This window comes from Neomonachus schauinslandi, chromosome 5, assembly GCF_002201575.2.
Source record: "Neomonachus schauinslandi chromosome 5, ASM220157v2, whole genome shotgun sequence".
In the NCBI taxonomy this organism is placed as follows: Eukaryota; Metazoa; Chordata; class Mammalia; order Carnivora; family Phocidae; genus Neomonachus; species Neomonachus schauinslandi.
Genome location: NC_058407.1, coordinates 112,796,696 through 112,813,167, shown reverse-complemented (window position 1 = coordinate 112,813,167; position 16,472 = coordinate 112,796,696). Strand labels below are relative to the sequence as shown.

The window sequence follows — 16,472 nt, the reverse complement described above, 5'->3', positions numbered from 1 at the left end:
GTAAGGATTTCATTCCAATGAAGTTTTTAAAGTTAGTACTAATTCATCCTTGGGTATTAGTTTCAATATTCCATGACATATTTATAATACTTTATATGTTTTCTTTAATTTGATGATTTCACTTGACCGTAACGGTTTTGTTCAGAATGTCTAGTGATGTTTATTTTTAATAATTGTGTTATGTTTATATGACTTATGCTTCTTGATGTTGGTAAACTCATTTTACAGTGGTATAGTTGTCACAGGCTGACAGTTGTTACCAAATAACACAATAGAAAAGTAGATCTTTTCTGCTGAAATCTCACAAGGCAAAAGGAGCAAACCTCCCTTTCCTTTTTAACATGTATATTGAATAGAGAAATAGATTTCTTTGTTCATAGACCTTATTTAAAATGCAGATAAGTATAATACATACTTTTATATCTTTAAGTAGTTCCCTAAGTAATCCTCATTTATCAATGTGATAGATTTTGAGGTTAAAAATAGAACATTTGCAAATACGAAACTTCTCTTTGAGAACCAAGCTTGCCCTATCTCTATCTATCTATCTATCTATCTATCTATCTATCTATCTATCTATCTATCTATCTATCTATCAAGTAGGCTCCACGCCCAGCATGGAGCCCAGTGCTTTTATCTTTTATAAGTAGAAATGAATATATTTCATATTTTTTAAGGCATATACATTTTTTTTTCTTATTTATGGTTTTTGCTTCTCCTAAGTTTTCTGCCTCTTAAATACCTGCTTTTTTCATTTCAGGACTCATACGAACGAGCGAAACATATCTTGAAGACTCATGCAAAAGAGCATAAAAATCTAGCAGAAGCTTTACTAACCTATGAGACTTTGGATGCCAAAGAGATTCAAATTGTTCTTGAGGGAAAGAAATTGGAAGTGAGATGATAACTCTTAAAATGGATGCATTGCTGGTTTTACTGCAAGAATATATAAGTAGCATTTCAGTAGTCTTTTGCAATGCTTTTCTCCCATTCTTGCCTTGGTGTCACTCAAGGGTGTGAAACACTTTGTCTCTCTTTTGTCATGTTTAATCTAATTTTGGTTATTCTCATAATGACACCTATTGCAAATTATCAACTCATAACAAATATGTTAAAGAAAATAAAGAACTATTAGGATTGGAAACAGCTTGTTTGAGAAATGTCAGTAAGTTATTCATTTGAAAATAAGTAGTGATTTTATGGTTGGTTCCTCTACTAGACGTGAGTAAAAATTGTGCCTTTAGCTCTTTGGAAGTATTTTTACTTGGCAAAGTAAAATTGTTGAAGGATTGTCTTTGTTTTTAGATAGACTTTTTATCTTTGTTAAAGATATGCTGCCGTTTGGCTATCGGTGAACCATATTTCTATATAGGTCAGTGGAAACTTCATTAAGATGCACTTAATTATGCTCCAGAGTGTCCATATATAAAATAGTTCTTTTTGTTTTTGCCTAAGAGTAGAGAATTGTAAATGTACAGATATAATCAGAATTTAAATGATTATAACCTTTTGGAAATGCAGCTTGCATTTTCATGGTCTTTTTTCTTTAAACATCATTATCATTCTTACTAATGAAATTTATTTCAGAGCTGCAAGTGTTTTGTTAAATAAAAAGTGAGTCACTTCAAAATCTAAATAACTATAATTATGCTTGGTATTAAAAGAAAAATTAACCCAAAATCTCAGTCCCTTCAAAGTGAACTTTGAATTACCCTATGTTAGAAATGGAAAGTTGTGTTTGCTTTTCATTTGGATTTTGTGAATATGAACATGTTGTTACAGGATTTACAGATGACTTTATTTAACTCAATAGAAAAATTATTTTAGAGCTCATTGTATTGGTTTTACAACCAAATTATATTCTTGAAGTGATTTTATTAAAATTACCTACAGTTTTCTAATAACTTTTAAGCTGTATATGGTCTTCATTGAAGAAGTTAATAGAGGGAGTTTGCTATACAATATCCTCGCCTCTTTTTTTTTTATAATTTTAAATTTTGATCTAATTTCAAACTTACAGAAATGTTACTGGAATAATACAAGGAACTCCCATATACCCTTGGTCCACATTCATCATCCCATTTTTTAATTGCCCACCTCCCTTTCCCTTTTCTCTTCTCCTTCCCTCTCCCTCTCTCCTTCCTTCCTTCTCCCTGGATGTATACATGTCTTTGTGCAGATGCATGTTTTTATTTTTCTTGGATAGACTTCTATGATTGAAATTGCTGGGTCATGTAGTAATTTTCTGTTTACCTTTTAAAGAACCTGATGAACTGCATCATTCTCTACATCTTCTATAGTATATTCTTATAGTCTGTCTTTTTGATAAAGTCATTCTAGTGTGAATGAAATAATATCTCATGGATTAACATACATTTATCTACACTAGTGATATCCTCTCCTGTTTTATTGGCCATTTTTATATTTTCTTTGGAGAAATGTCCATTCAGACCACTCTCCCTGTCACTTTTGGGTTATTTGTCTTATTATGTGTTGTAAGAGATCATATATTCTGAATACAAGTCCTTTATCGATCTTGCTTTTTTTATCCAGTCCAGCAATCTCTGTTGGGTGGAGTGTTTAGTTAATTCAAATTTAGTATTGATATACTTGTTTCTACACCTCTCATTTTGCTTTTTGTTTCCTTTTTTCTTTTTCCATATCTAAAAACATCCTTCTGTTCCTCCTTTTTTGAATTACATCTTAGTGGTTAATCGAGGTATGACCTTGTGCATCTTATCAGTCTACTTTAATTCTGGTCAAATGTAGGAACTTTGTTACAATATATCTCATTTTCTTCTCTGTGCTGTTAGAGTCATATGTTAGATCTGTGCATGTTACAGCAACTCAACAATACAGTGACATAACTAGTGCTTTATATAATCTTATTTCCTCAGTCTTTCTCTGGGAATGTCTTTTATTTTGCCTTTTTTTTTTTTTTAAGATTTTATTTATTTGCGAGAGAGAGAATGAGAGACAGAGAGCACGAGAGGGAGGAGGGTCAGAGGGAGAAGCAGACTCCCCGCTGAGCAGGGAGCCCGATGCGGGACTCGATCCTGGGACTCCAGGATCATGACCTGAGCCGGAGGCAGTCGCTTAACCAACTGAGCCACCCAGGCGCCCATTGCCTTTTTTTTTTTTTTAAGAATCGTTTTGCTCGATATAGAATACATGGTTGACTTTTTTTTTCTTTAATCATTTTGATTGTTTGTTTTTTTTCCAGATTTTATTTTTTTGACAGAGAGAGACACAGCAAGAGAGGGGACACAAGCAGGGGGAGTGGGAAAGGGAGAAGCAGGCTTCCCACGGAGCAGGGAGCCTGATGCGGGACTCGATCCCAGGACCCTGGGATCATGACCTGAGCCGAAGGCAGACGCCCAACGACTGAGCCACCCAGGTGCCCCCATTTTGATTATATTATCCCATAGGCTCTTGGCTTCCATTATTTTTTGTAAGAAGTCAGCTGTTAGTCATAATTTTGGTCTCCTTTTGTGATAGGTTGTTTTTTTCTCTTGCTGATTTCAAGGTTTTGTTTTTGTTTGCTTATCCTTGTCTTTTACCAGTTTGACCATGATGATGTGTTTAGGTGTGGATGTCCTTTTGTTTTTCCTAGTTGGGATTTATTGGGCTTCATAGATCTGTAGATTAGTTTTTCATCAAATTTAAGCAATTTTTGGCAATTTTTTCTTCAAATATCTGTCCTTTTCTGTCTCTTCCTTCTGGGAGTCTCCTCACATACGTGTTGGTACACTTAACGTTGATCTAGTTTCTGAGGCTTTGTTCATTTTCTTCATTGTTTTTTCTCCCTCTCTGCGTGAGGTTGAATAATTTCTGTTGATTCTTCAAGTTCATGGATTCTTCTGTCATCTCAAATCAGTTGAATTTTCCATTTCGGGTACTGTATTTTTCAGCTCTAAGTTTCCATTCAATTCTTTCATTTACTTTGTATCTTTTTTTTTTTTTTGAGATTCTTCATGCATTGCATAATTTTCATCACAGTTTTCATTAATTCTTTAAACACGACTTCCATTAGTTCTTTGACCATGTCCGTATAGCTGCTTTTAAATCTTTGCTGAATCTACCATTTGGAAATAGTTTCTCCTTAATGCTTTTCTTCCTTAGTAAGGGTCACACTTTCTTGTTTCTTTGCTTTGTAATCTTGTTGAATTTCAGATAATGTAGCAATTACGGATTCTGATTTCCTCCCCAGGGGGTTGTCTTGTTTAGTAACTTGCCTCCAGTAAATTTATGAAGTCCGTCTCTATTACAGTGTGCAGCCATTGATGTCTCTGTTAATTTTTAAAATTTTTATAATCTTGCTTCCTAAAGGTTGCTGCTGTACCTGCATACTTTAACATTTAGCCAAAGATTGGATGGACATTGTGTTTAAACCCCATCATTCATGCCTTCTGCTCTGCTGATGGATCTGTGTGGGCTTCAGGTCCATTCAACATTTGAGTCATTTTCAAGGCTGCCCTGGTTTTTGCTTTCTAACAGGCTTTTTGCTTCTCCTTTGGGTGTATGTGCACGCCTTGGCAACCATGGGTATGTGGGTGGCTTGAACCAGCTTCAGTTTCTACTCTGCATGCCTCTGGTAAATCTGGAGTCTATGGAGTGCTTATCAAATCCAGATGGCTATCTTACCTCTCAGAACTTAAATACTTTGCTACTCTTACCTTGTTTGCAGCAAACAGGATTGCAACCTCAGGCTAGAGAACTCTGTGCTTAGCATGGAGCCACTCTGACTTCCTCTGCATCAGGTCAAGCAAGTCCCTTCTGGCAGTGACAACAAGTTCTGGTATGGGAAGTGAGAGCACAGCACCACAGACTCACACAGCTCTTAACCAAATTTGCTTCAGTGATTTTCATGAATAAACACTTCTTAGTTTGTTGTAGGTCTTCAGTTGATTTCCAGAGTTTTTAAAATAATTTTATCCAACTTTTAGTTGCTTTTTTAAAAGTGGGGATGATTTGTCAGCATCCTCACCTCATTGTACTGAAAGTTAATCTCCCTCACTTGTTTTGAATCCTACTCCAACCAAAGCAGTTTAATAACAATAGACCTAGAGAGGACTGTTAAACTTTTCAGAGCTATCCATTCAGAGCTCCCAGAACGCCAGAGGTTGACATGTAACCTTTATCTATTAAGTTGATTACTTTTGGTAATGGATACATGTTTTATTTTTAGATATTCTTTGTGTTTATTTGTATTCATTTTAAAGTAAATACTGAGTTACTTCAGTCCAGCTGGTTATGAGTATATTTCTTAATGTAAGTACGTAGTATTTTAATAAAATATGTTGGAATGTAGAATTGATCTTTGGATTGAAAAAAATAATACCTAGTCATGGACATAAGAATTGGGAGAGTTGATATATTTGAACTGAGGACTTTATTTCTATGCCAATCCTCTTCTACCCCCATTGTGTCACAGGTGAATCCCCATTCTTTGAGGCAAGAATGTGGATCCCCCACCCCATTTAGACCGTGGACTTAATTTAGTTATATATAAATGGTATGTTGTCTTCAGTCTTGCATCATATGGTAATATAATGGGTAGGTAATCTGTTACGAATTTGAGAATGCATTTAATGGGAAAGAAAGCTAATTACAAAGCTGCCAAAATGGGAGGGTGAGAAGGTACTTATTTCTCATAAAACCTAGTTTGGAGAGCTTGATATGAATCACTTGCAGTTCTGGAAGTATAAATGTTTGGCTTATATTCAGGAAACCTGGAACCTGAGAGGACTGGTAAGGTGCTTTGGCTAATGAAAGAAGTCTAATGTTAGTTGAAGCTGTTCTGTACTCTCAGCATTTGGTTTGACAGAAACTACTTGAGTGCTAATGAAGGACCAGATGTTTGTCAGGTGTGGAGAGTGAGCCCTTGTGGGAGGCTCCATTTTAGGTACTGTACAAAAGGGTTGCTTAGAGGTGCAAAAAGGCCTCACAAGAAGACAATCCAGAGTGGATCTCTGGATTCCTTAAGAGCTAAGAAGAAAGAAAGACCAACAGAATGGATTGCATTCACTCAGGTCAAGGGAATTGCAGGTGAGAACAGCCGTGGGTACAGAAGTGCCCCTGAGAGAAGCTCAGCTTTAAAATAACTGCCGGCAGGCGCCTGGCTGGCTCAGTTGGTTAAGTGACTGCCTTCGGCTCAGGTCATGATCCTGGAGTCCCAGGATCAAGTCCTGCATCGGGCTCCCTGCTCAGCGGGGAGTCTGCGTCTCCCTCTGACCCTCCCCCCTCTCATGTGCTCTCTCTCTCTCATTCTCTCTCAAATAAATAAAAATATTTTTTTAATTAAAAAAATAATAATAATAACTGCTGGGCACCGGGCTGGCTCTGTCAGTAGGGCATGTGACTCTTCATCTTGGGATCATGACTTTAAGCCCCATATTGGGGCTTTAAAACAAAACAAAAACAAAAACCTAAAATAATTAAAATGATTGCCAAGTGCAGCCTGTTCAAAACCATCTTCAGTATTATCAGTCAGATAAGAACTCAGCCACCCCTTACAGTTTTGACTCTGGCAAGGTCAAACCATACACAGCCAGCCAGCTGAGAGAGGAGGGATGGAATTAGGCAGGAAAGAAAAAAAGGACCATGCCAGCCTACTGCAGGTGGTTAACCTGTAGCCTGACCTGGCTGATTAACTCTTGACTTTTGGTGTCTTATATGGGGCTGGACATTCTGTTTTAATGTCGCATTACAAGTTAAAACAACTCTATGGACTTTTTATTAAAGTAAGGTTTTTCAATCTGGATTGGTAGAAAAATATCTGAATACTTAAGAGACTAGTGGGAGATGATTTTGCTGTGTGATTATATCCTCCGAGTCAAAAACAGTGGTTACATATATTAAGATTTTTGGGGGTGCCTGCCTGGCTCAATCGGAAGAGTGTGACTCCTGATCTTGGGGTTGTGAGTTCAAGCCCCACGTTGGGTGTGGAGATTACTAAGAAAAAATAAACTTTAAAAAAAAGATGTTTGAGCATTTTTTTTTTTATATATATAATCCCATTCATAGGATTTTTCAAAATCTGAAATAGTTCTGTCACAATTGTGTATGGAATATATATGTGACTATATGTCACTGTTAACTTTTTAAACAAAACTATTGTCTTGGTATTTCTATGTGATTTTTTATTGTACTGTGTTACAGCTTAGTATTCTTTCCATTTAAAATTGCTATGAAATTTCGTTCTGTTATTTTTCCATAATTGTTATCAGAATTAATACTGTTAATACTGAAAGAGCTAATCCAGGAATTTATAGAATTATCAATATTATTGCTAAATTAATAAGGCAAGAGAAATCCCTTTCTGATGACTGCTTTTAGTTGGTCACAGCTTTTATTTCCCCCTTCATTCTGTTGATAACATTCTTATAATTATGTTAAAATTCGGGAATTATCTTGTGATGTCCTTCTTTGCTCTTCAATATTGGTAAACTCTGAGGTTATTTCATTGGTTCTTTTAGCTTCTCTCCCTTTTCCTCTGTCATCTGTATGCTGTTGATTTCTTAGTCTTTCTCTCCAGTCCTTCTGTTAAGGCTGTATGTCCATCTGTTCTGTTTCTCCAGAGCACAACATGTGTACTTCAACAATAAGCTATTCTCTAATTTATTCTAAGTTGACTTCCTGCCACCTGATGGTGAGTTCTAGGAAGCAATCTTCAACATATTTGTATCTCTATGACTAATTGAAGTGCTTTATAGGCAGTCAGCTAATACCATTTTCAGTGAATGAAACAATAATAGGCATTCAGTAGGTTAATTATTTTAATTTCCTTCACCCTCAGGCAGAGCACTGGAATAGATGGTTCAGATTCTCCGTAGAAAGTTAAATAATGCTATAGAGACTATTATGTGACTTTTTCATTCCTGAAAATGTCCCAGTGAGTAGAACAGTAACAGGAGATACCGTTTATGTGACTGGAATGTCTTCTTGTAGAGGAACATGACTTCTTTTTTAGAAGATAAAAAATGCAAGGTCAGATTGTGTGCCAGGTTTATAAAGTATCTGACACACAGAAGGACCTGTCAAAAAGATTAAGACATCTAGCATATGAAATTCTCTAAGGTATTCTGGATTGATTTCATATAAGATACACTTTTATCTTTGATCAACCAGTTGCTGCCATTCATGTTCTAAATTAAGTGTCTTACATAAATTCATTATTAATGCAAGTCTTTTAAAATTCAACCCCAGGAGACAGTTTCCTGTATCTTTCTTTTTTTTCTTTTTTCTTTTTCTTTTTTTATTTTTTTTTTAAAAGATTTTATTTATTTACTTGACAGAGAGAGAGACACAGCAAGAGAGGGAACACAAGCAGGGGGAGTGGGAGAGGGAGAAGCAGACTCCCCGCTGAGCCGGGAGCCCGATGCGGGGCTCGATCCCAGGACCCTGGGATCATGACCTGAGCCGAAGGCAGACGCCCAACGACTGAGCCACCCAGGCCCCCCTCCTGTATCTTTCATATATCTGTTTGTAGTGCTGGGAGATACCAGACTTAATTTTAAAACTAGAGGGGATGGATGGGGCGCCTGGGTGGCTCAGATGGTTAAGTGTCTGCCTTCGGCTCGGGTCATGATCCCAGGGTCCTGGATCGAGTCCCGCATCGGGCTCCCTGCTAGGTGGGGAGCCTGCTTCTCCCTCTGCCTCTGCCTCTCTCTCTCTCTCTGACTCTCATGAATAAATAAATAAAACATTAAAAAAAAAAACTAGAGGGGATGGACTTAATATGAGAGTGAGGCAGAGGGAGGAGCAGGTGAATCAAACTCATATTTAAAAAGACTTCCTCTTGGGGCGCCTGGGTGGCTCAGTCGGTTACCCGTTTGCCTTCGGCTTAGGTCATGATCCCGGGGTCCTGGGATCGAGTCCCACATCGGACTCCCTGCTCAGCGGGGAGCCTGCTTCTCTCTCTCCTTCTGCCCCTCCTCCCTGCTTGTTCTCTCTCTCTCTCTCTCTCTGAAATAAATAAAATAAAAATAAATAAGGACTTCCTCTTTACAATGTGAGATTACACTTCATCCCTTGAGTGACATCTAGAGTGACCTGCCATTTCCTGAGATAATTATGTAGCAAAAAGGATTAATAATCATTATTTTAGACACTGAGCCTATTCCATTTCATGTAGATAAATATTTACAAATTGCTCTTCATAGGGAATATACCAGTGTATATGCCTACCAAAACCATAGTCTTTATTTTTATTTTTTTATTATGTTCAGTTAGCCACTGTATAGTACATCATTAGTTTTTGATGTAGTGTTCAGTGATTCATTAGTTGCATATAACACCAGTGCTCATCACAACCCGTACCCTCCTTAATACCCATCACCTGGCTACCCCATCCCCCACCCTCCTCCCCTCAGAAACCCTTTCCCTTCCTTCCATGGTCCTCCATGCTGTTCCTTATGTTCCACATATGAGTGAAATCATATGGTAATTGCCTTTCTCTGCTTGACTTACTTCACTTAGCATAATCCCCTCCAGTTCCATCTGTGTGGATGCAAATGGTGGGTATTCATCTTTTCTGATGGCTGAGTAATATTCCATTGTATATATGGACCACATCCTCTTTATCCATTCGTCTATTGAAGGGCATTTCAGCTCCTTCCACAGTTTGGCTATTGCGAACATTGCTGCTATGAACATTGGGGTGCATGTGCCCTTTCTTTTCACTACATCTGTATCTTTGGGGTAAATACCTAGTAGTGCAATTGCTGGGTCATAGGGTAGCTATTTTTAACATCTTGAAGAACCTCCATACCACAAAACCATAGTCTTTAAAACATTGTTGATCTTTTTATGTCAGTCAGATTTTTAAAAGTTGTATTACAGTGGAGCTTCAATTTGCATTTTCATTAATTAATATGGAGTGAAATTAAACATCTTTTCCTATTAAAAAAAAGACTTCCTCTAGTCATTAATCACATCCATGCCAAATTCTTTACTCACCATGCTTGCACAAGTAAAAGCCACAGGTTCCATTAATTACGTGTTAGGACCATGTAAACTGGGTGACTGTGTTCTTGCTTTCCCTTAGGAAGAACGTATTAAAGCTGAGTTTTGTTTTCTGCACACTTCTAATGGAGTTTTTAAGTTGAATTGTACCATTAGTAATCAGATGCAGTCTTTTTTGGATTTAAAAATAATGAAATAGGTTATTTGATGTTACAAAGAAGTGAAAAATCTCCTTTCCCATTTTCCAGATCCCTTGTTTATCTTATATTGTCCTGTGAACTTACCAAGTGATCAGATAAATCAGGATGTTTTTGTGAACAGATGGGCATCTCTTCAGTAGGTCCTGGATATAAATAGATGTGGTTACAATTAAAAAAAAAAAAGTATGTGTGGGACGCCTGGGTGGCTCAGTCAGTTAAGCATCTGCCTTCGGCTCAGGTCACGATCTCGGGATCCTGGGATCGAGTCCTGCATTGGGCTCCCTCCCTGCCTGCCCCTCCCCCAGCTTGTGCTCTCGCTCTCTCTCTGGCAAATGAATAAATACAATCTTAAAAAAAAAAAAGTGTGTCACATGAACGCTGAAGGAAATCGATGTATAGTGAGAGCCTTTCTGTAGCTGCCGTCTTACTGTGTTTAAGTAGATACATTTCACTTAAGTGTGCTTATCTTTAATGTTTCATCCTTTCTGTTCTGCAGAAATGATTTTAGGCTCTCACCTCAAATTTTGCCACTCTTCACAGCCCTGAAAGTATGTTAAACACCAGCTGTTCTTAAAGCTGAGATGTTATGTCTATGTAACTCCTAGAAATTATGAACTAGGTGATGACAAAGGCAGAGGTGTCAGAAGACGTAAGGAAATGAGACAAAATATAAAGGTATTTGCAGAAGTTGGTTGCCAAAGGATTTTCAGGAAGAACAAAAGAGAGACTCTTGTTTTTGTATTGTTTCGAAATAATCACAGTTATCTAAAAAGAAGCCATAATCAGTTGTAGTAAAAAAATATGAAATGACTGAGCGATGATAAGAAATTTGTGGTTCAAGCAATGTGGAGTCCGGTGTAAAATTTTCATGGGTGGGCGAACACAGCACCTACCAGTTAGAATGGCAAGTTGCCAGTATTAGTTCTGCTATGACACAGGTTCAGTGTTTTTAAACTTTAAATTTTGATGATAAATCATGTTTCATGCTGATATAGCAGAAAAAAACAGACCAGAATTTATGCAGCGGATATCATATACTTTGATTATTATATAACCGATTTTTTTTTTTCTGTTTGGGAAATTAGGCAGACATGTGTTTGCCTGTGCCTTCTCCACAAAGGGTGATGCCTTTTGTATACTTTTTAATTTTTGTTAGATTTTAAGATCCTTAAGTTTAGTGCTTCTTGGTGTTATAAAAGATCTTCAGATCTTCTTATATAAAATGTAAAGAGTTGTTAGAGGAATAAATAGAAGGTAAAAAGAATGTCTCTTGGTTAGGCTTTATAAAAATACACTATTTCTAAAAGTGAGATATTACTATATGACTATCCCAAGTCCCCAGTTTAGTTTTATCCACCAGAGATTTTGGTCTCTGTTAGAACTGATTATATTATTAGTATTATGTTTTATCAATTACATGTGATACCAAAGTGGTATCTTGAATTTGTGCTTAATTTGGGGGAAGTATTTCTTTAAATCTAAATGGATAACACTGATTTGTTTTTTAAAAAGATTTACATAAATTGGGGCACCTGGGTGGCTCAGTCATTAAGAGTCTGCCTTCTGCTCAGGTCATAATCCCAGCGTCCTGGGATCGAGCCCTGCATCCAGCTCCCTGCTCAGTGGGGAGCCTGCTTCTCCCTCTCCCATTCCCCCTGCTTGTGTTCCTTCTCTTGCTGTGTCTCTGTCAAATGAATAAATAAAATCTAAAAAAAAAAAAAAAGATTTACATAAATTGTAACAATGGGGAAATTTTTTTCACAAAGATTTTCAGACTATTTCCTATGTACCTAATAATATTTGCATGAAGTAATCCATATAATGAGTAAGCATGATGATCTGTAAGGTGGTGAGTACATCAAGATTCCAGTGGATTAAATTATGACAGAACTGAAGAGCAAATGTCTTGTGGTAAGATGATAAAGTTGAACCTACTGTCCCGATCAGGTAAGAGTAGAAAGCTGGTACTCATGGTTAATTTGTGAACTGATTATATCCTTTGATCATTTACAAAAATTTTTTAGTTCCTTTATTATAAACAAAAATGTTTTATTCATGTTAATCCTTTTTTTCTATATTTGCATTTATACTAAGTTTATTTGGTCACAAATTTTATGTGGCTAAATGTATTGATACTTTCTCCTATAACTTCTGTTTGAAAAATCTATCACTCATCAGTAATACCACTCATATATGTTTTCTTCTGAAATATTTAATGGTTTAATGGTTTCATTAAGAGTAAACACTTTTACTAATACAGTTTATTTTGATGTATGTGTTGAGATGTGTAGGTAGGTTCTACTCACTAACTGATTTTCTTCCCAGACCTTTTTTATTTTCCATTGATTATTCTTTTGTAGACAACATAGTATTTAATAATTATATTTTTATATTTATTAATTATGTATTTCATGCTTTATTATCTAATGCAGAATATTTCATTTGTTAATCTTTAAACACATTTATTTTTTTTAAGATTTTTATTTATTTGAGATAGAGTGAGAGTCAGCGAGAGAGAGAGTATGAGTGGGGGGGTCGGGTGGGGGAGGGAGAGAGGGAGAGGGAGAAGCAGGCTCTCCACTGAGCAGGGAGACTGCCATGGGGCTCAATCCCAGGACCCTGGGATCATGACCTGAGCCAACACTCAGACACTTAACCAACTGAGCCACCCAGGTGCCCCAATCTTTAAACACATTTAAGGCTATTTTATTATTTTAACTAGAAACAAATTACTATATGCAAAAGCAACACATATAATTTAATGTGGAAAAGTTAGACAATATAAATAAGAAAATAAGTATATAGTAGTATTAATCCCTGGCAGTCAGATGGATGCAGGTATGCCTCATTCTCCTAACACTGGCTCCCCTACATGAAGGATCTGAGGGGTGATGCTAAGTTTTTGCCTACCTCCTTCCCATCTGAGGGCTTCTTAGAACCCACTTGAGTCCCAGGTTGGAGACTGAGCTACTTAATATGCTTATGTTGAAAAAGTCTGGCAACAAAGAGGATGCCTATAACAACTTTCTGGGCACCAACTCCCTATGAAATTTAGAGGTCCTATGTTTGGCACAGATTCTAGGACAAATTTTTAAAAAGACTTTAAAATTTAATGAAGTACAGAAGTCCACTCATTTTTCTGTTGGAAATAGGAAGTTCATTGAGTGACTGGTTATAGTCTTGAGAAAATAACTGTAGTACCAGTATGTCCTCTTCCCTTGGAGGAAACAAAAGACTCGAGTGGGAAGGGTTTGAGCAGGCACAATGCTCTATCCCTCACAATGTAGGGGGTCAGGCACACAGGAGTTGGCCTAGATTGTGTAGGGGAAAAGTGTGGAAGTAAAACAGAGGACCAAGCTGAAATTTTAACTTGCATTCCTAATCTGAGTTTTAATGTTTGAAAGTTACAAAGAAGAGTTACAAATGTCTCACTCTGACTAAGGAAATTCAGAGTCACAGATGGTGTCTTCTCTGGATAGGTGGGAAATATGGGAAGAGGGGCTGCAGAGATGTTTAAAAAAAATTCTCCAGCTATGAACGGCCATAATAAGCAGAAATTACCCTAAGAGGGGTTCAAAGAGATGAGGGGTATGTTGGGCATACCCTGGTACTGACTTGGTCTTAGCACTAACAGTTCGGTGTCCCAAGAATCCCCCAGTCCTAAGCACACTGGGGAATCTACTTGAGTTCTAGAGGTCAGAGGTCTGAAAATCTCACTAAAGTCAGGGTGTTGGCAAGGCTGCATTCCTTTCTGCAGGTTCTAGAGAAGAATCCATGTTCTTGTCTTTTTCAACTTCTAGAGGATTCCTTCGCTCATGGCCCCTTCCATCTTCAAAGCCAGCAATGGTCTCTCCAGTCTTTCTCACACCACTCTGATACTGCCACCTCACTCTTCCTCATTTAAAGGGCCCTTGTGATTACACTGGACCTACATGGATAATCCAGGGTTATCTCTTCATTTTAGGAACTTCTGATTAGCAAACTTAATTCCATTTGCAACCTTAATACCTTGCTTGCCATGGTAACATTTATAGGCTCCAATGATTAGGATATGGGCATCTTTGAGGACTATTACTCTACTTAAAACCACCCTCCACTTTTTCCTTCATATGCATTTCCCTAGTAAATCTCCTGCACTCTACCTAAGCATCTGCTTTTTTGAGGAGTCAACTAACACAAGTGGTGCCAAGAGTGGTCTGAGGAGACAGGTTTTGAGACTGTCTTACAGACAAAAAGAACACTATTGTGAGTGGCAGATAGGGCACGAGTATTCCCTGGCATAAAGTGGTTGTGACCTTGAAAAAAAATTCCAGGTGCAGGAACTTTGAAAGATATGGAAGGAACATGTCTATAAAGATGGTAGATCCACTCCTCTAAGTATATATGCCGGAGAGAAATGAAAACATACATCCACACAAATGTTCATAGCAACATTGTTCATAATAGCAAAAAAAGTGGAAACAGCCTAAATGTTTGACTGAAAAATGGATAAACAACATGTGGCATATTCATAAAATAGAATATGATTTGGCCATAAAATGGAATGAAGTACTGATAAGTGCTGCGACATGGATATAATGGGTTGAAAGTTGCCCCCCACCCCACCTACCCCAGCCCCCTGCCTAAAGATAAGTCCATATCCTCACTCCCAGAAACTGTGAATGTGACCTTCTTTGGAAAAAGGGTTTTTGCAGATTACTTGAGGATCTTGGGAGGAGATCACCCTACATTATCTGGCTGGCTCTAAATTCAATAATGTGTCCTTACAAGAGACACAGAGGAAAGATAGGGAAAAGAGGAGAAAACCATGTGAAGACAGGCAGAGGTTGGACTGACGCCCCAGAAGCCAGTGCATGCCTGGAGCCACCAGAAACTGGAAGAGGCAAGGAAGGATTTCTATACTAGATGCTTTGGAGGAAGTATGGCCTTGCAGACACCATGATTTTGGAATACTGGCCTCCAGAATTGCGAGAATCAATTTCTGTTCTTTGAAGCCACCAGTTTTGTGTTATTTATGGTAATTTGTTGCAGCAGCCCTAGGAAACTAATATAATGGATAAAACTGAAAACATTATGCCAAGTGAAAGAAGCCAGTCACAAAAGACCTTATATGATTATATTTAATATTCCATTTATGTGAAATGTCTAGGCAAATCTATCGAGACAGAAAATAGATTTGTGGTTGCCTAGGGCCAAAGGATGGAAAGAAATGGAAGTTGACTGCTAATGTGTGTGTGGGGTTCTTTTTTGAGGTGATGAAATGTCTTAAAATTGATTTGTGGTGATAGTTGCACAATTCTCTGAATATTCTAAAACCATTGAACTGAACACTTTAAATGGGTGACTTGTATAATGAATTATATTTCAATAAAACTGTTTTAAAAAGATACTGAGTATTGCAAAGTTGTATCTTCCTTCTGGATTGGGATAATGAGAAACTGACAAAGAGCTACAGGACCTCTTTGGAAGTTCGTATGGCGGCCCTAATCTGCAGTGGAAGAGCAGAAACTGAAAGAACAAATTGAAGATCTGATAGAGTTGCAGAGGTCCAGGGATGTTTAAATACTCAGCCAAGGCAAGGACATTATACCAAGTTCAGGGCCACTGAGACTATCTAGACTCTAAGATAAGATAGGGACATCAGGATGTATGCCCATGAGGATGTCAGTTCTGCAGACCCCACTAGATCTCATGGATTTAGCTCTCTAAGCCCAGCATTCCCTCATAAGTGCTAGCACTTACCACATGCTGAAAGACTTTGCAGAGGCTTCGCCCAGACAAGGCAACAGGTGTACCCTCAGGAGTGGCACCCACCTCCTCTCTTGGCTGCTAGGCTAATTTGGGTTAAATCCCAATATAATCAGGCTAGGCTAGGCTAGGCTTGCTAGGCTTCATAAGGGAAGAAGAGATTATACATCAAACCAGCTGTAAGAAGTAGTATGTACAGGCACAAGCTAGGGTGAGTACCTCTGGGATTGGATTTTAAGGGGCTTGATCAAGTGTGATGAGTGTAAGACTGGATAAGCAGTAACTCATTGATGTGGGGGCATTTGGAGGGAAACGGGATTTAACAAGCAAGAGCCCCAGAGGATAGAGGAAATTTGCTGTTAGATTCTATATTAGAACTCCAGAGAAAGCAATAACCAATGCTGAGTGAAGCAGAAATGTCTGAGTTGCATGCACTTGCAATATCAACTCTTCTACAATTCAATTTAATAGTAAGTAACTTCCCAAAGTTAGCGTAGCACCACCAGTTAAGGGCCTCAGTCCCACATACTGCCCCCACTTCAGATACCAGCCACAACC

At 37.8% G+C, this 16,472-nt stretch overlaps 1 protein-coding gene across 1 annotated transcript in view; it reads left to right on the top strand.

The window, feature by feature from the left end:
- The window catches only part of YME1L1 (YME1 like 1 ATPase), a 51,661-nt gene extending 49,760 nt beyond the window's left edge, over nucleotides 1-1,901 (top strand). The window contains exon 19 of the mRNA XM_021687123.2: nucleotides 761-1,901. Coding sequence (XP_021542798.1) covers nucleotides 761-904 — 144 coding nt within the window. The 3' untranslated portion in view covers nucleotides 905-1,901. The remainder of the gene's footprint in view (nucleotides 1-760) is intronic.
- Nucleotides 1,902-16,472: the final 14,571 nt, after the last annotated feature.